Below are 20,143 nucleotides of genomic sequence, written 5' to 3'. Positions count from 1 at the left end.
AATGCGAGCTTTCCTTCTCGCAAACGGATCGCTTGAAATAACGTTTCTAGAGTGAAGTTATGTCGAGGGAGGAGGGAGATAGAGAGGGAAAGAGAAAGAGAGAGAGGACGGAAGAGAAACGGAGAAAGAGAGAGATAGAGAGAGGGAAAGAGAGAGAGAGAGAGAAAAAGAGAGAGAATGTATATTCGCGATCTCCCGCCACGAAAGCGCTTAAAAATAAAGTCTTACGTTCGTCTTTGAGTTTCTCCCTCTTTTCCTCTCTCTCTCTCTCTCTCTCTCTCTCTCTCTCTCTCTCTCTCTCTCGCTCTTTCTCTCTCTTTCTCTCTTAAAATCGGCCAAGTTCTCTGTACGACAGCAACGAGAGTACGTGCGTCTATTTCTTCGAACGTTGCAGAATCATCCAAAGAGAAGGAAAATCAAAATTGGTAAAAAGTGTTTAAAGATGTTTAATATAATAATTCGATAATAATTCTTCTTAAACGAACTAAGAAATAGAAAGAGTGTAACGAGAAACGAGTCGTGATCGATTCGCGTGATAAAACGTTCGCGTCGGTAGTGATCCTTTATATTGTGAGTTTGATGACGTACGATTCGATAATCGATACCGTCGAAAATGACGACCACTCATGGAGGACACGTCTATTACGTGATTAAGGTACCCAAGGACTCCGATGGCAACGAAAGGTAATCCCACCCTCAAGCCGCATCAAATAGTCTTCATCTTTTTCTAACGATGATCTTTCTGTTTTTTTCTTTTGCTTTTTTTATCTTTTTTATTTATTTATTTTTTTTTTTTTTTTCTTTACAAAATTGAAAGAAACATTCGCGAGTGATGTAAAGGAGGCCGTCTAGTACAAAGCTCATCTATAGACTTAAAGCTAGAATATTCGTAGAGTCGCGTGCTTTAGGGGTTGAAGACCCTCGAGCGACAGAAAATTGTGTCTTCATTGGCGTCGGTCGGTCTACGACTACGAAAGACCAAAGCAGTACACTAACTTTTCTCGATCGAACCTTGCTTATGTTGAAAACGACTATTTCCGTATCTCGGCCGACCACCAACACACATGAAACAATCAATAAGGATATTAGCGTACTAATTTTTTTAACGATCGAACTTGGCATACCTTTTCGAAGGAAATATTTACAACACATATGCTTTTTTTTTCTTTCCAATCTTTTCGATTATCGTTCCGATTATCGTTTCTTTATCTGTCTTTTTTTTTTGTTTTTACGTTTCTGTAGAATTTTTGTTCGGTGAAGAAAAAATTAAGAAGAAAAAAAAATAAATAAAGAAATGCGTCGATATTTCTTGAGGCCACGCTGCAGTTCGATCGAAAACACGCGACACGATTCTCGAGCAACGGACGTGTCCTATGGCCCACGAACGATAGACCTCGTTAACCTCATTGAGGTTGTCTCTCTCTGTCTCTCTCTCTCTCTCTCTCTCTTTCTGTCTGTTTCCGTCTTTGTCTTTCGTTGGTATTACCTATTGGTATCGTTCCCATTCTCAATATACGACATCGTTCTTAAAAAATTTGAGCGCCTTAATTTCCCCACGTAAAATACCACGCTTTCTTTTTTTCTTTTCTTCTTCTCTCTTCGTCTCTTTTTTTTTTCTTTCTTCTTTTTCTTCCCTCCAAGTAAAAAATTCACGTGGAATCTCGAACGTTCCAAACGGAATAATCTCGGACGATATATTTCTGCGGTTATCCGTACGACTCCTTGTTCGCGATTAAAGCTCTTACCCGAGCCAAGGAAAATTCTTTTCGGGGTCGTTGAACCCTCACAAAGAGTTTTTTTAACGAGCACGTGGTAGGTATGTGCCATTCAAACGGCTCACATATATGCATAATATATATATATACACACACACACACACACATATACACATATATATGTATGTTGAAAATGCAAAAGCACGGTCGTTCTCTTCGATTATTTTCTTCGTTCAGGAACGTATTCCAATATCGTTGATTATCAATGGAAAATAAAAAGAAAAAAAAAGAAAAAAGAAATACCATATAGTCGATTATCGATAACAAACATTTATACGAAGAATCGTATAATATGAAATCTATTGGCGTATACTGGTACGATAATTCCACGGATTATTTTCATTTCCTCGTAAGAAGGAAGAAGATATACGGTAATGCGATTTCCCTCCTGTGGATTTAAACCCGAGAAAAGTAGGGGAACGTACGGTCATAGAATTTCGTAATATCGGACATTATTAGCCTGGCTGGCCCTTGGCCAGCTCTCAAACTACCAACCTATTTTTCCTTTCGGTGCTTCGAGAGAGCGTGCTTTTCCTCTACATTTGCTTCCTCCTCTTATTCGCTTCTTCGACGTTTCGTTCTCAGCTCTTCTCTTCGTACCATTTCTTCTTCTTCTTTTTCTTTTTCTCTCCTCTCTCTGTCTCTCTGTCTCTCTTTCTCCTCTTCTTCCTCTTGCCTCTACTCACTCTCATCCTCACTCTCATTCTCATAGGCCGGAGTATACCTCTCCTTCTTTTCTAGTATGTACATATGTACCTACGTATGTACATAATACCAAAATCGTCGAGCAAGCAAACTCGCTCGAAACTCGATTGAAGTCTTTAGAGATGAAAGAGAGAGAGATAGAGGGAGATAGTAAAAGAGAAATTCCGTGGAAAAGTAGAAGAGAGAAAAAAGAAGAAAAAAAAAAGAGATGAGGCCTGGTCTAACTAACGAGGCCGGCTCGGAAGTTTCCATCGCCTTCCATCTCCTGTCTATTTCCGGTTAGCCTCGCCTTCGTTCGAACTAACTCCGAACTCTTCAAAAACTTTTTTTTTCTCTAATCGATGTTTCTTCTTCTTCTGCTTCTTTTTTTCATCTTTTATCATATTCCTCGAGATTAGAAAGAGACACGGTGAGTTAATCAATTTATGACCAGGACGTTCGATCGATTCTCTTTCCGATAACAGACAGATAATAATAAAATGAGAGAGATAGAGAGGGAAAGAAAAAGAAAGACAGAGAGAGATACAAGTTTATCGGAAAATTGTAAACGAGAGAGTCTTCTCAATAGATATCGAAAACGAACGAAATCAATGACAGATTCGAGCAGAGTTGACCGGATAAAAGCTAAAATAGTTAGAAAGAAAGAAAGAGAGAGAGAGAAAGGAACAATTTCACGGAACGTTTAACACGTTCAACGACCCTCGCGGAAACAGGACACCTTCTCCTATGACGTGAGACCCTTCGAAACACAATCAGCTTTTTGCAATCAGCACCGGAAACGATTTGCAACCCCTGTAATAAAATCCTTTCACGGTGACATTCGCGAAAAGAAAAGAATAGAAGAAAAAGAGAGAAATAAAGAAAATGAAACAAATAAGCAAGCAAAAGAAGGAGAAGAAGAAGAAGAAGAAGAAAAGAGAAAAAAAAAGAAAAAAAAAAAGCTTTTACGATCGTTCAATTTCCTTGTACAGTCGAATTACAGTAACAGTTTACGGTACTTCCGTGTTACGCGGGACGGGTACGTAAATTAACCGGAAGTTTGACGTACGTCACGAGACGACGCGAATATCCGAGATACAAATTTTGCACGAACGAAAGGGAACTCGTTTCGTTCGTTCGTGCGTGTGAGACCGAGCTTCCACTTATTCGACATGCATACTTTTTAATGTGTGTATGTGTGTGTTGTGTACGCACGCGTGCGCGTATGCGTGTACCATGCATTCCGTTGACGCGAATAACGCAGACTCGAGTGCTACTAGGAAAGAGAGAGAGAGAGAGAGAGAGAGAGAGAGAGAGAGAGAGCTCGATTAAGTGCGATTCAATGCCAAAGCTTTAATGCCACGGTCGTTCGGGTGCGGCAATTGCGTTTAATTCATTGTTTCTCTTCAGCCTATGTACGTATGATCTGGTAAGAACACTTTGTTTAAAACGTCGATTCGATCGAAATAAAGAAAAAAAAAAGAAAATGTTTGAGAAGAATAAAAAAAAAAGAGAAACGTGTTTCGCGTCTAAATCAAATTTGATGTCGGCCAAATGCAAGAAACAGGAAAAATTCTTTTGATAACGTTTTTGAAAGAAATGATCGATATCGTTTAACGTCATATCCGTTGTTGTTCCGGACTCGTGAACGTTCAATTTACCGAATAGAAATGACATCAGATAGGTAGGTAGATAGGTAGGTAGATAGGTAGATAGGTAGATAGGTAGATAGATAAATAGATAGATAGATAGATAGATAAAACGTTGCGTAAGACGCGAGTTAACACTCCTGTTCTCCTGTTGTTGTTTTTGTTGTTACGCATTTGCAAATTCAAGAGAATTCTTGCATATTCTCTATTCTCGTTTAATTTCGTATTCAGTAGGAGTCTCGTTTAGCATAGTACCGTACCTACGTACGTACGTACGTACACACATATCTACGAGAATACACGCGTGTTCAGTAAGTGAGAATTGCACTTTGTTAAATATAAAATGTGACGACGACAAGGACGTTGTGGAACGAGCGATCGACGCGATAAAAAATACTCTGAGAAATATTTCCTTCTTCTTTCTTTTTTGTTTCTTCTTTTTCTTTTTTTCTTCTTTTTTTCTTTTTTACTTTTTTCTCTTTCAAGCTGATCTCCGATTTAACACGTCAGGTGATTAACAAAATAAAACGATGTTTCAGCACGGATAGCGGATGGGACAACCCGTTCAGGCCGGACGGTGACTTGTCGAGAGAAGCTGACGAGATAGTCGAGCTGATAAAGGGTGGTAAACCAATCACCCCGACTCCCGGACAAACGGCACCACCTTTACCAGGATGCGAAGAGACGGGCAAAACGACGCCTGGACCGGATCACGATTCGAGTTCCAGTCCTCTTTTAAAATCAAATGCAAACTCGACGAATCGTCATTCGAATGCATCGCCGAGGCTGAATCAAGGAAATGGAAATGCCCATGGTACGCCGATAAAATCTTCGACAGTAGTGAACAGTCAGCTGAGTGCAAACGAGAAGGTAATTGAAATATTTTTATTATTATCATCATTATTATCTGATTATTTTATTATTATTAATATTTTTTTTTATTATCATCGTCGTCGTCGTCATCATCGTCGTCGTCATTATTATTATTGTTATTATCATCATCATCATCATTTTTACGACCGATTTATCGATCTGTCGATCGATTTCAGGTTGGCCCAGGATCGAGGACCGTCGAAGTTGCGAGAATGACGGCACAAGGACCGGGCGATGCGTCGCAGGTCGAGCACGTCACGTTGAAGAAGAAGCCTAAATGCAAATGCTGCGTGTTGCAGTAACGCGAGAGAAAACGCTTTAGGACGTCTTGCGAGATTTAAATGGAGACGAGAGGAAAAGGAAAAGAAAAAACAAGAGAACGAGGGAGACGACGTAATATCGGCAGCTTGCTTACTATCGATCGTCTCGTTTAAGCGAATTAAAAAGAACAAAATAAGAAAAAAAAAACGAAACGAAAAGAAAAACACGCAAGGAAAAAGGCGGGAAAGAAGAGGAGCTTTCGAATAGCATTACCATGAAGTACCGATTACCAACATTGGTAAATTAATAATCACACCTTCGTGGCAATGAACTCGTTTCTCAATTATATTATCGTGTCGTTATTCCAACGAGAACGAGAAGATAAAGAAAAATAAAAGAAGATAGAACCAGGGATATATAAAAAGAATCTTCTGTTTTCTCAGCTCTCGATTGGAAAAGAAGAAACGATTTTGCCTACGAGAGTGGAGACTCCTCTCTCACCTTGTGATGTATTTGCGTCTTATAAATGGTCTCGTAGTAAAAGGCTAACGTGTCCATAGTTGTTCTACGCTCGACGTATCGCGAGACGTAATCGATGTTCAAATGCATCTAACGTACATATGTCTGCCGAGACAGAGGGGTAGGTGGGTAGGTGGGTGGATGGGAACCGGAAAATATTCGAAACGAAGTAAAAAAGAAAAGAAAAAAAAAGAAAGAAAGGAAGAAAGAGATGAAGATTATAATAAAACTATATTGTAGATAAAGAATGGTAGCTGTATAGCTTATATGCTTTTACTATTGTGGTTTAAAATATCAAGATTATCGTGATTATATTGATTGTGTCGAGCAGAAAAAAACCGCATAGAGGTGCGCAAAGGAAGCTGAGAACCGATCGACGGTATCGAGCGTGTAATTTTTAAGTAAGAAAAAGAGGAGTAAGGTGGAAACGAAGGTGATGATGATAATGATAATATTGATGATGATGATAATGATGATGATAATGATGATGATGGTGATGGTGATGATGATGATGATGATGATGATGATGATGATTGATTGATGATAATGATGATGATGATAAGAGCATAAGGGCTCGCTTGAGAACGCAGTTTTACTTCTTCTGAAAAAATCGCGAAAATCGGGGGTTCAACGTTCGGTCTTCGACATTACTCTCGCCATCTTTTCTGTCTGTTTTTTAATCTTCTTCTTCTTCTTCTTCTTCTTCTTCTTCTTCTTCTTCTTCTTCTTCTTCTTCTTCTTCTTCTTCTTCTTCTTCTTCTTCTTCTTCTTCTTCTCCTTCTTCTCCTTCTTCTTCTTCTTCTCCTTCCTTCTATTCTTTATGATTTTTTCTATAATACTTTCTCTTAGCAAAACGCGAATACACTTTTCGTCCACACTTTATATATCTGGCTTTATACATATACGTATCAAGTTCGAATAAAAACCGGGCGCTTAAGGGGCTTAAAGAAAAAGAAAAATTATATAAAAAAAAAAAAGTACGTTCTCGTGCGTGATCCGAGTAAAGATTCAGGATTTAAACCTTGGTCTGTAAATATTATAGCTAGTGTATTTTTTTTCGAGTGATGCAGAGAGAGAGAGAGAGAACGAAAGAAAGAGAGAGAGAGAGAGAATAACGTGAGAGAGAGAGAGAGAGAGAGAGAGAGTGCTTGCGTGAATGATGAGTACAAAGAAAAGAGAGAATGTTATGAAAGAAAAAAAGCTTGCAAGAAAGCTCGTTGATACAAAAAAAAAAAAACAAAGAGAGATGATGTGCACGTACATTAAATTGAAAATAGTGTGACGATTCGAAGAGAAAAAGAAAGATCGATACTCGAAAGGGGTGCGGGATGAAAAAAAAAAAGGAGAAATTGTTTGATCGCTCTTCTTTCGAGAATTCTTAAAGAAGAATACCGTTTAACCAAAATGCTGTTAGAGCACAAACTAAACGCGTGGAGCGCTTTCAATTTATTCTGTAAAAACGACGAGTTGGAGATATTTTTTGGTTTTTTCTTTTTTTCTTTTCTTTTTTTTTTCTTTTTTTGTGATCCCCTTATTCCCAGCCACCCAAGCAACCCATCCCGCCCCCTCCCGATTTTTTTGTTTCTTTATATCTCTTAAGTACACAAGTGCATGTTAGAGCCTATTTATTATTTTTATCTCGTTAATTTTATGATTTTGCGTAGCTAGATATGGTATTTAAAAATCTGTATATCTACGAATCATAGATATATATATATATATATATATATATATATATACACACAAACATACGCATACGCATACACATACATACACGTACATGTACACGTACACATGCGAAGAGAAAAAGAAAAAATATATGAATATAGATATATAAAAAATATATATATATACATATACATACATATATGTATAACAAATGTATAAGGAATGAAATTCAAAGTATATACCAGTCGGTTTCGAGAGCCAAAAACGGTCAAGATACGAGCAATAACGGATCGGCAAGGAAATTCGCAAGGCTATATATATAGCGAAACGTCCGATAGTATTTTCGATCCTTTTTGGAGGATTCTACTCGACCCCCTATTTGGCAACCCAAAACCTCTGGATTTTATGTCCGTTCTGTATCTATAGCGGAGAAGAAGAGCGCGAAGAAGCAGACGTGTGGACGTACGTACGCGTTTACGTACAACACATACATATCTGCATATTTTTCTTAACTTCGTTATGATAACGATTTTTTCTGAAACGCGAGAGAAAGATAAAGAAAAAAAGAGAGAGAAAGAGAGAGAGAGCAAGAAAGTGTGCGTGTGATATGGAGCATATGAGTAAAAAAGAGAGAGAAAGAGAGAAGGATGAAAAGAAAAAAAATTAAAGAAAGAAGACAGGCTATTTTTTCATTTTCTTTATCCTTAGACAAGCAGGATGAAAGGCTCGAGGTGTGATGTGAATTTGTAAGTACTGTAAAATCCTGAATTTTTACTTATATAATTATATATATATATATATATATATATATATATATATATACATACATATATATAGAGAGATATCGTCGAATAAAATCAAACACGACGATCTATAATAAGTACGAGGAAGAAACGAAAGGAAGAACTAAGAAGTTGCAAAAATACGAAAAATAAAAAAAAAGATAAAGCAAGAATAAAGAAGCAATGATTGTAAATGTAATCAGAGAAAACACAGATAAACAGAATAGATTGCCCATCATTTTTCTTCGGAGATTCTCTACTCGCTCATTCTTATTTGATTATAAATAGAGAACATTATTGCGATTTATTATTATTATTATTATTATTATTATTATTATTATTATTATTATTATTATTATTATTATTATTATTATTATCATTATTATTATTATTATCATTATTATTATTATTATTACTATTATTATTATTATTACTATTATTATTATTATTATTATTATTATTATTCGTAAAATTTATGCGTTTGCGAACGTACCGACTATTCTTTTAACAAACCGATTAACGTCCTGAAATAAATTTTATTAAAGAACCCTTAGACAACACACAGAAAGATACACGTACACACGCACACATTTGAGTCGGTACGTTTCACGAAAAAGAAGGGAAAGTTGTTGATTGTATCGCGATTTTTTCGAGTGCGCCACCAACGATGATAATGAATTTCCATTCGTACGAATAAGAAAAGAAACGCGAAATCGAGGCCGAAGGGAACGTTGTTTAGAATTCCTAGTTTTTAGTTCCTACACGCATAACTCGCGCGTTATTTAAACGAAATATAAACGGCGATTAGAGCGAGGAGAAAGAAAATATATGAACGAAGAAAGGCATGCCGCACCAGAGAAGTAACGCTAAACGTGACGTGAAAATAATAAAGAGAGAACGATTTTTAACGTTTGTATTAATAAATATTATTTCCAAATCGGTTGACGTCAACAAACCGCTTGCCTGCTTTTCCGATTACGACGAATAAACGCGGCCTTTTCCGACTTGTCCTTCGCTTTTACACGCTTCTCGCAGAAATCATAATAAGAGTCAATTGAAATTAAAAAAGAAAAAAAACAGCAAACGAAGAAAGAAGGAAAAAATAATTTCCAAAAATATATCGAGCTCCTGGATATGATAATGGACAAGCCTGCTGTCCACCCCACGACGAAGGAACTACGTATAGGTAAGATAAATCGAAGAATAAATATAAATAAACGTAAGAGGACCGTACGAGAGAATATTCTATCGAATTTAAAAGCAAATAGGATTAATTCAATACTGGATTTTTTTTCACACGTTAGAAAGAGATAGAAAGTAGAGAGAAGATAAGGAAAATACCACGACCTCGTTTCCATTATTTTGCACGCAATTGCATCGATACAAAGAAGAAACGATAAATCAGAGGCAACGAAATATTCACGACAAATTCTCGCGGGAACGATAAACGTTGTACTTTCAACGTTCTAGTAGATTATGCGAATGAAAAATCATCTCGTATATCCCGACGTATACGTAAAACTGTTAAAAGATTTACGAACGCGTTGTATTACATAAAACCTCTTTAGATCGACACGAAATTATTATTCGTATTTTCACCCGAATGGTAATATGATAATGACACTCTCGAAAATTTAACAACGTTTGTCTGTTGACACGTGACGTAACGATCCATCTTCGATTCCCCAAGATGACTTTATAACTTTCCAAAAGATTCGATCGATTGCTCGTTTGCTTCGTTGAAACATTTTCTATTTCAATAAGGAAAGAGAATAGGGATGGAGACAAAGAAACATTTTTTAAACAAAAAATAAAAGGATAAAGAAAAAAAAATCTATATAAAAATCTCGAAGGTTAAGGATAGTATCCAAGAGGATGCACGTCGATGTCATCAATCACGATGTCTCTCTATTGTCTTCCGAAGGGAACAGTACTGCGTACATAAATTTACAAGCTGTCTCTTCGTGTTTCTGCAAACTATTCTCCGACCACGCATCCCTTTCTCTCTCTCTCTCTCTTTCTCTCTCTCTTTCTCTCTTTCCCTTTCTTTCTCTCTATCTATCTATCTATCTATCTTTACATCTCTTTAAGCAAAAGAAAAAAATGACGAAATCGTCGAGTTCGTTTCTCGAAAATATCTCAACTTATCTACTACGGCGAATGCAACAAAAGATTGCTTACACCTACAACAATGCAGATAACGATGCACGAACCTAATCGGTAAGTCGAAACGACTCGATCTTTCCGCAAATGGAAATATCGGTGCTTAACGATCAGACGGATTCGCAGAGATCGATAGTCGCACGTGTTTTATTCTCTCGTCATTTCACAAGCGTCCTATCAACTTTTACGTATCGTTATTTTTATTATTATTATTATTATTATTATTATTATTATTATTATCATGTGTATTATTATGATCATCGAAGAAAAAGGATACTAAGGCGAAGAAGAGGACACGAAAGGTAACGATACGGCACCCTTCGAATGATCGAGATCGATCAAGCCGATAAATCGCTACCGTTAGGATGGATACGGTTTTCTTCGTGGAATGCAATATGGGTTCGGTTAGAAGCAAATCACGGAGTAGTAGCAGAAATAAAATGTCAACGATGTCGCGGCACGCTTGCACCAAAGAGCAAACGCATCCTCTTAAAAGGTTCCGAGATAGAGAGTATTGTTGTGTGATCTGGCGTACCCTTAAACGAGCGAGTTCTCGTTCTTACGTTCGTGACGACGTTGCCCTTTCCACGTCGGATCCGTTTTCAAAACCGACAACCGACATGATAATGTCTCATGCGTCTCTCCTCCTCGAAAGATATCGAGAGAATTATAGCGAGCGAGTTAAATGGAACAACGATTTTATTATGGATCGAGGACTTCGAGGACTCGACGAACGATTAGTCCGCCATTTTGAAAGACACGAGACTATAAGATTACATCGGACGTGTCCATTTAAATTCGTCAAAATGTCTACGAATAATACGGTCTTATTTCAGATATAAGAAAATCTTTACGAATGAAATAAAATTCATTCGTTAGAAATTCGAATTAGATATGATTGAATCGGGATGATATTATTTTTAGCATCGACGAGAAAAGTACATTTTTATGGATAAAAATTTCGATAGAGATTTAGAGATAGAGAGGGTCGATCGTGTTCCTTTCTAAATCGATGAAGCATCGACGTCACGTAAATGTCGCGCTATAACATAGAATTAGAAGGAGGAGGAGGAGAGAATATCGAGTAGAACTTGGTTATACGAGAGCGAACGAACGATCGATGACACGATCGATGACTCTTTAAGATCGGTGCATACATCCGGGGAAAAAGAAGAAGAAGAAATAGAAAACGGGAGCTACCTTTGCCTCTTGTTGTTCTTCTCGATACAGTCGAGGAACAGTAGAAGACAGTAGAGAAACTCGGAGGGGGAAAAAAGCGTTCAGTTACGAGGAGTATATAAGACACGGGGGAGCCAACGAGCTCGGATAAGCGGTAGATTCTCTCCTAGGACAAAGGAGCTGCGTGATTTCGTCGCGTTCCGATATATATATATATATATATATATACATATAACAAAAAAAAAAAGAAAAAAAGAGACAGAGAAAAAAAACAAAAAGAAATAATCACGCGAATATAAATCTTCGGATTTGCGATCGATCGACCGACCGACCGACTAACCGATCGATCGATCGTTCGTTCGTTCGTTCGTTCGTTCGTTCGTACGTACTTAAGCTCATCGATCGTATTTAATTACCTTACGTACATACGTGCGTTCGTGTCGTGTTCGTGGGATATGCCATTTCGAGTGTGTCGTCACAAGTGATCGTCGTCCTCAGCAACATCGTCATGGATCCTCGTCGATTTATCGTCGCACGATCGTTGGTACGTTCCTCGTGGGAAAAATGGAAAAAAAGAGAATTAGAAGATAAGAGGCAAGAAACGTTAGAGAGATCGAAAATCCTCATAAATCACAGACGGAGAGAGAGAGAGAGAGAGAGAGAGGAGTTCTCGTCTCGTATCATCCTTTCGAATTATATTATCGTAAATATATAGATAAAACGGAAAGTATGATTATCGTACTTGTTTCGTTTCTTTCTTTTGTTTTTTATTTATAAAAAATATACATGTACACACACACACACACACACACATATATATATATATTCCGAACGAAAAAGTATTCGCAAGATTCTCTCGCGTTTCATTCGAACGAACAGCTCTCGACCTCTTCGCATGATCATAAATCCCGCGCGAATGTCGCAGTGCCTGTTACATTCACGCTCCTACTTACGAACGTAACCACCATAACAACGTCTTAGCTTCTCTTCGTCGACTGCAATAGCGATTTTTCTCTCAATCGAGAATATACTTTACCAATGAAATTATTATACCTTATTCATTGGTTACGTAGATATCATTGTTTATTTTTTGCTTCTTTTTGTTACGTATAACGAATCAATCGATCGTATCTCTCAGTTAAACGGATAAATAATTCATACGTAATAACTGCAATAAATTCTTAATAATTAAACGAGATATTACGTAGAAAAGATTTGCGATTTAAAACGATAAAATGATATTTGAAATTCTTATCGGGAAATCGATCGGATCGTACGAAAGCGTAGCCGTTCGCATCGCCGAAGGCATTGAATGAAATCGAAAATAAGTCTTGTGATGAATGATGGAAGAATAATTAAATAGAAAGTACAGAAAGGTCCATTCGAGGATGGCCCGGTGGTCTTCGGTCGATGATATGCGTGCCATCCCGATTCCAATCGTCGGTTATACAATTTAACTTTTACCATCGGACGACGCATAGCTCGACGTTGATCCTGGGTCATCGATCTCTCGAACGTAGCCACGATATACGTACATAAGTACCTTCCTTCGGCATTTCGTACTTTTGAAATGATGCAATAATAATAGATGCGTAAAAGATTATGTAGCCATGCTTTTTATTTTCATCGCTCGACGAGCGTTTTATCTGTCGGGGATGGAAGTAGAAATGAGGAGAGGGAGAGAAAGGTATTTCGGTTAAAAGAGAAACAAAAAGGATGAGAACATTTTTCACGATACGGCAGGTCGCCGTTTGTCTGCTAGCCGCGACTTACTGTTCGGCTGAAAAATTGTCACCCGATCAAAAGGCCCCACCTTTCGCCCGTGGCTCCGGTGGACTTATTTTGAAGGCACCCTTCGAAGGTGGAGGTCAACCGGCAGGTTCGAGTAACGTTGACGGAGTTCAAAGGGAAGAAAAGGAAGATATTAAAATCGTTGACGGTCAACCGGTTCGCGTTGTGGAAGGAAGTTTCTCTTACAAGAGCCCTGAAGGACTTCCTGTGTCTGTTAAGTATGTCTATTGTTTACTTGTATTTTAATCAATTTTCCATTTCTTTTTGCTATCCTATTTCCTATGTATCGAGACAGTAAAACTTAATTGTCGTTGCTTCGTAATTATTATCGACTTAACAAAGAGAAGAAGAAAAATAAACGAGATAAATAGGATACTGATATAAATGTATAAACTCAAGGTACGTCGCCGATGAAAACGGGAACAGAGCCAGCTTCAAATTTGGTACTGCCGCTGGAGGTGGTAATGGAAAAATTTCTTCTGGAACTTCTTCAGGAGCGAGTCCTACGGGTTATCCACCGAGAGGACCACCCAATGGCGTTGGCAATGGAAAGGAACCAGGATTATATTTGCCACCTGGAGGCAACAAGGATAAGAATGTCGATAGAAAATATCTTCCACCGCAATAATCGATCTCCCTCGTACTGTCCAACCTGGCATTTCAATTAGAAAGGATTGGAAAAAGAATTTCAATGCAATCGATAGAGACGATCGATAATTCGATCCTTCTTCTTTTTAACTAACGACGCGTTAAAAAAAAAAAATAAAAGAAAGCGCGTGAGCTCCATTTAAATTGACTATAGTTGTAGAAAACGCGCGTCGTTTAGAAATATATATTTCAAAAATAATTTACGACGACGTTTAAGCGTCGTAATCACGAACCTATGTACAAAGATTCCAATCCGTGTCTCTTCGGGAGATCACGCGATAAAAAGAGAAAAATATATTTTTTTATAAATTTTTATCGTCCTCTATTTATTTATTTTGTTGTTTATATCTTTCTTTTCCTTTTTTTTTTTCCTTTAATTATTCGCCTTTTTGACCATCTTCGAAATTACGCGTTAATTCAACGTCTACGGTATATAAATCGTCGTAAGAAGGGAAGAACGTGGAGAAAGGGAGAAGTTGCTTCTTCTTAAAGAAATCAGTGAGAGGCTGCTAATATCGAACTTCTTACGTGCGATTCGACGCATACGTATAAAGTCGTACATTCCCATGAAACCTATTTACTACGTGTAACTCGACTTAATACGAACACTTGTTCTCAAGCGTTTTACCTGTTCGCATGTAACTACGATTTATTGAAATTACATGGATTCGCCGATTATAGGTTTTTGATATATACGTATATATTACACATTTAATAATTATTTACATATGTTTATGCGTGCATTCAACTTTATTATTTTGTTTTTTTTTTTTTTTTGTAACGTTTCGGTTCCAACAATTTCTAACAATTTCTTTAATCAAAACTAATTTCTAACTCGAAGGCCCCAAATAGTCCCGCTTTGATTTCCTATAGTGGGCCTTGCGATAGAACTAAACAGAAACTTATTAATTTTTAATTTGTTCGGCACCGACTTTGGTAACAAACTAAATATATCCAAATACTCCATACGTGGCATACGTTCCAATTCTAAATACGATAATGTAGATATGTTGTAAGAACGACTTAACGACAAATGTTCTAATTTCGTCAAATTTAGAATATTTAAAATTGTTTTGTCGGTAAGTACGCTACAATCGCTTAAATCTAATTCTATGATATTTGGACAGGATCTTATCAATTCTTCGATGTCTAAAACATACATACATATATATATATACATACATTTGTTAAGTACATAAAAAATAAATGCTCGACAAAAAATGTTCACGTACCGTAATCTATTATAACTTCTCTACATCCAGAAATATTTAAGCGAGTAATAGTAGCTGGAAGCATTTTACACAAAATAGTAACAGATTCTTTATCCAACGAACACCACGCCACATTGAGTTCGATTAAGCTGTAAGAACGAACGAACAATTTATCTATGACATCGTAGACAAATTATAAAAGAAATTATTTACCTTCTGAGTTTAAGTATATCTAAGATACCCTTGAGATCTATTCCTTCGCACATGGCCAAATTCAACACCTCTAATTTGGTGCAATAACTTAATTCTTTACAGCACGCTGCATTCAAAGTACAACTTTCCAAGGATAATTTTTTTAAATCTTTACATTTCGATAATAAACTTGCCAGATTATCTGGTAATATCATTGCCATAGAAAGATCCAAGTATTGTAATTTGTACGTACAATCGTTATCGTAACGAACATTCATTTCTCGAATCACAGACGTTATAATCTTTGCTTGTGCAAGCCTTAATATTCGAACGCCTCTCGATAATATTTGTTGCAACGTAATTTCCTTTAAAGTCTTCCGATATAAATCTAAATTTTTCCATAATATTTCGTTGTACGTTATTTCGTGCCATCTCTTGCAAACCATCGTACACTGTACCTGTAATTTTTTACAAGCAATACTTCTTTTTATTCTCTTATTAGATACAACGATTATTCGCAGTGATTAATTTGCTCGGAATTAATTCGAATAACATATCCGTGTATAAATATTTTTTTACCAGATCTTTCTTAGGCAACCATTTAAATATCAATAAAATTAATTCGTTCGATAGTTTCTCATTAAAATCATCGTCTCCCACGCAGGATGATATTCGTTTGTTCCTAAAGAAAAATATATTCCTAATATCATCGACATTAGGAAAAACATTAAGCGTATTTCGATTGTCACTTTTTTTAATATTTTTACAACGATTTGTTACTTTTCGCGAGATATAAGTACTTGCAGATAGAACAGATTTATCAACGACTAGGTCTCTTGAAGTGCGAAGACTTTGTTCCATGTTTTAACAAATATCGTAATTGTAAAATTTCGTAACAATATCAATGTTTATTTCACACTCGTTTTCAGGCACTCACTTCACATCTGTTCGAGTTTCAATTTTAAACTAAAACGACTCGCTTACTCGTAACGCTGATATAACAATAACCTTGTGTAAGAGGATATAAGCGAAGAAAATATTTACAATAACACGAATTCTAAATAAAGCAAACATTTGTATCTTCTTTTTATTTCGGCTTAAGACAAAATCTCGTTAAGTCGATTACAAGAATAGAAGGTAATTTTTCAACAAGAAGATTGAGACCTCTTACGCGAGAAGAAATAGAAATATCTAAAATTATATAAATCTTTTATTCTTTTACAATGCATACCATACAATACAATAATTATTAGTTAAATACGATCACACTTGATGAACACCTGTATGCCGCATATTTATATATAAACATATATATATGAGCATACAGTAAATCATGAATTGTTATATACAGAGCATCCCCTATTATGCAAAATATATATAATCTAATTTTAGTAATACTAAAATGAAGATGTAGTTCACCTTAAAAAAAAGGGACATCTGAGAAAGAGATCTGAATTAGTGAATTACGTACAATTAGTGATTCGAATAAGCGTGCTTATCATATTAGTTTCTTTTCTTCTTTTTTTTTATCTTTTTTATTTATTTATTTATTTATTTTTTTTTTTAATAATATGATCAGTCTCACAACGAAGGCCAGTATTACTATAAAAATAAAACCTTCTATACAATTTCATATTAACTTTATCGTGTTATTCGTAACATCGACTTTCTGCTAGAATTATATAATTGTATCATCGTTTTATCGATCTCAGTCTCGAACTCTAAGACCCCAGATACTTGTTCTTCGAACGCCAACTGTTGGTCTTGCGACAGAACTGTATAGGAACTTATTAATTTCAGTTTCCCCACAATTAGATTGTACAGATTTTAGCATTGGTTCCGACATCAAACCAAATACATCCAAATACATCAGACATGGCATATAAGCTAATCTAATATAAGTTGACGGTGGTATACTGTAACAGCGACTTAACGACAAGTGTTCCAATTTAGAAAAATTTAAAAGATTAGGAACTGTATTCATGGTAAGTAGCGTGCAATCGCTTAAATCTAATTCTACGATCTCCGGACAAGATTTGACCAAATCTTTGATATCTAAAACGGATAAATTCTGATTATAATCTCGTTGACAAATTACACAATATCAATAAAAAGGAAAACAAAAAAAGAAAAAGGAAAATATTTCACTTACTATCGTCTGTCATAGTTTTTCGGCATCCGGATATATTCAAGCGTGTAAGGGAAGGCGGAAGTGATTTACACAACAGAGAGACAGACTCTGCATCCAACGAACACCATGCCACATTGAGAACAGTTAAGCTATGACAATTGTAAATTTTTCCGATAATTTACATCATGCATTATAGTATAAGTCTAAAATAAATACAATTGGGGCTACTTAAAGTGCTCAAATTGATAATATTCGCCAAGAAAAGTGCTTACCTTCTAAGTTTAATTAAATCTGTAACACATTCAAGATCTAGCCCTTCGCACATAGCTAAATTCAACACCGTCATGTCAATATTTAAACTTATCGCGTTACAGCATGCCATATTCAAAATACAACTTTCCAAGGATAATTTTTTTAAATATTTGCATTTAGATAATAAATTCGCTAAACCGTCCGCCGATATTACTGCCATAGAAAGATCCAAATATTGTAGTTTACAGACATAATTACTACTTAAAACTTCAGTGCTGTCTTTAAATATAGGATCTGCAATTTCAGCCTGAGCAAGCCTTAAAATTTGAACGCCGCGTGGCAATATATGTTCCAGCGTTCCTTCGTTTAAAACTTTACTACCTAAATCCAGTCTACTCCATAACGCTTCGTCTCGTGCTATTTGGCACCATCTTTTACAAACTAACATGCAACGTACCTAAAGTTAAACATATATGATAATAAATCGTTTAGCATAGCACCAGATTCCAACATTTACAAACGTTAATATACATATACGTTCATTACCAAGCATTTCTTAGGTAACCATCTGAATATCATTAAAATCATTTCATCGGATAGTTTGTTGAATTCGTCGTCTCCTCCATGCGACAATTTTCTTTTCCTTCTATACAAGTAAAAATGATCTAAACTATCCTTATTTGAGGAAGCATTTAATTTTTCTTTACCATAGTCATCTTTAGTATCCCCAAATGCTTCAACCTCCACCCTTGAACCATAACCAGATTCATTCGTATGTCCATAATTGCATGGATTGTCCATATCGTACGGATCCTGTTCTAGCCTTTGATAAAAATAAATACGACATTATGAATTGTACGTAGAACGTAATACTAACGTATTGTAACATTGAAGCAAACTTAGATAAAGGAATTATCAATTGTCACAAACCTTTCGATACTGGCAGTTTCAAAACTAGAATCTCTGTACAGAGGTTTCTCTTCCGATTTGTAAATGCCGTTATCGTTCAATGGTAACCGTTTATTATTATCCGCATTATTTAGCGGAATAATACAATCCGGCGACTGTACTTTGTTAACGTTATCACAGTTGATTGCTTCGTCCTCCAGCATACTAACACCCATGTCTTCTAATATTTCTGGCTCGACGAGACTACTATCGGCAGTGTAAGACCATCTTGTACTATTCTTTGACGTACTATTAAATGTACTATTTAAGTTATTACAGCCATCGTCCATACGTACTCGTTTACTGCAAAATAATAATTATTATTCCAACCGGGTACCAAGAATATCTTGAACTATTTGAAGATGAAATTATCTAAAAACAAAGTTCTAACTACATAAGTAAATATAGAACAGAACCTGCTCCACCATGGTGAAGAGGACGTTTGTTGGCTCATCTTAAGCTCGTAGATTTTCACTTGAAAGTAACGAAAGGCTGTTTAGAAAAGGAAAAGCTAAAAGGGAAACTCTAATGTATGAGAAATGACAATTTTAAGAGATACTAACTACGTATACTAGGATGTAACGAGAATCTCTTATACCTCAGACACATCTGATATGACCGAAGTGAACTGTATCCTAGTACAATGAGTTGACAACAATAGAAAAAAAAAAGGTCAATAATATGGGTACTCGCGAGCGCGATTTGTAGAAACGTACAAGTCACAGATACATCAAGAGAATATCGCAGTACGATCGGGATACGTCGAGAGGGATAGAACGATCGGTCCAAAGGGATCGTATGTCTCGTCGAACGAACGAATAAAATAATTTGAAGCGTGAATTAAAAATAAATGCATTTTTTCAGAGGTCACACAGTGCACGTAATCCCGATGAAATTTAAACGTAAACTACGGGATAACGGTCGCACTTTTCACAAAGGAACGAACTCGATACCCAAAGATTCTTTATATCGAAATTCCTTACTATTCGGAGAGAGTAAAAAACGTGAAGCAAAGGTTTTTAACCTTACTTGGTACGCGCTAGTGCGGGCGTACACCTGTATCCCCCTCCCCCTTTAAAAGCAACAGGTAAGAAAATAAGGGTACGCCGCGAGGAACGTCGATTTCTCGTTTTTCAAACGGTTCGACCAATAATCCAAGCGAATTACTTCATAGGAAAGAAAAAGCGAATAAATCGACTGACCTCTCTGGCGGTGAAAATTCCTCGGAATTCTCGATATCCTCCTGACCGAGTCTCGTGTGCTCCACCATGCCGGAATTCATTTTTGGCGGAATATTCTCGCTCTATCTTTTTTTCAATCGACCCAAACTAAGCGTGGTTAAGAATTGCGAGACGCGAAAGCCGATTGCTCGAAATACTTCGAGATATTTCGATAGTACAGCCAAACCTCGACGCTG

General features: G+C 36.4%; 4 protein-coding genes across 9 annotated transcripts in view; 2 read left to right on the top strand and 2 right to left on the bottom strand.

Annotated features, from left to right (window-relative positions):
- LOC127065484 (uncharacterized) overlaps positions 1-7,002 on the top strand; it is a 54,367-nt gene extending 47,365 nt beyond the window's left edge. The window contains exons 6-7 of the mRNA XM_050997894.1: positions 4,648-4,978; positions 5,158-7,002. Of these exons, the coding sequence (XP_050853851.1) occupies positions 4,648-4,978; positions 5,158-5,283 (457 nt within the window). The 3' untranslated portion in view covers positions 5,284-7,002. The remainder of the gene's footprint in view (positions 1-4,647; positions 4,979-5,157) is intronic.
- A 2,262-nt stretch (positions 7,003-9,264) lies between these two features.
- On the top strand, positions 9,265-14,305 carry LOC127065506 (uncharacterized). The gene is made up of 3 exons (XM_050997948.1): positions 9,265-12,097; positions 13,297-13,562; positions 13,744-14,305. The coding sequence occupies exons 1-3, from the start codon at positions 12,062-12,064 to the stop codon at positions 13,970-13,972; spliced, it is 531 nt and encodes a 176-aa protein (XP_050853905.1). The 5' UTR covers positions 9,265-12,061; the 3' UTR covers positions 13,973-14,305.
- Positions 14,306-14,341: 36 nt separating this feature from the next.
- Positions 14,342-16,433, bottom strand: LOC127065488 (S-phase kinase-associated protein 2-like). The gene is made up of 4 exons (XM_050997910.1): positions 15,975-16,433; positions 15,417-15,853; positions 15,225-15,352; positions 14,342-15,141 (listed from the first exon to the last, which is right to left on the bottom strand). The coding sequence occupies exons 1-4, from the start codon at positions 16,254-16,256 to the stop codon at positions 14,816-14,818; spliced, it is 1,173 nt and encodes a 390-aa protein (XP_050853867.1). The 5' UTR covers positions 16,257-16,433; the 3' UTR covers positions 14,342-14,815.
- Positions 16,434-16,587: 154 nt separating this feature from the next.
- Positions 16,588-20,141, bottom strand: LOC127065478 (S-phase kinase-associated protein 2-like). 6 transcript variants are annotated; one of them, XM_050997880.1, is made up of 7 exons: positions 19,929-20,059; positions 19,143-19,200; positions 18,709-19,029; positions 18,325-18,601; positions 17,799-18,235; positions 17,548-17,675; positions 16,588-17,450 (listed from the first exon to the last, which is right to left on the bottom strand). In XM_050997880.1, the coding sequence occupies exons 2-7, from the start codon at positions 19,178-19,180 to the stop codon at positions 17,104-17,106; spliced, it is 1,548 nt and encodes a 515-aa protein (XP_050853837.1). In that variant the 5' UTR covers positions 19,181-19,200; positions 19,929-20,059; the 3' UTR covers positions 16,588-17,103. The 6 variants fall into 6 exon arrangements, with proteins under 6 accessions (XP_050853837.1, XP_050853832.1, XP_050853836.1 ...); XM_050997875.1 differs by having other exon boundaries at positions 19,290-19,975; XM_050997879.1 differs by having other exon boundaries at positions 19,143-19,237; positions 19,325-19,974.
- Between the last annotated feature and the right edge of the window lie 2 nt (positions 20,142-20,143).

The sequence above is a fragment of the Vespula vulgaris genome, chromosome 8 (assembly GCF_905475345.1).
Source record: "Vespula vulgaris chromosome 8, iyVesVulg1.1, whole genome shotgun sequence".
Classification (NCBI taxonomy): Eukaryota; Metazoa; Arthropoda; class Insecta; order Hymenoptera; family Vespidae; genus Vespula; species Vespula vulgaris.
The sequence above is the reverse complement of the archived record's forward strand: the minus strand, read 5'-3'. Positions and strand labels throughout refer to the sequence as shown.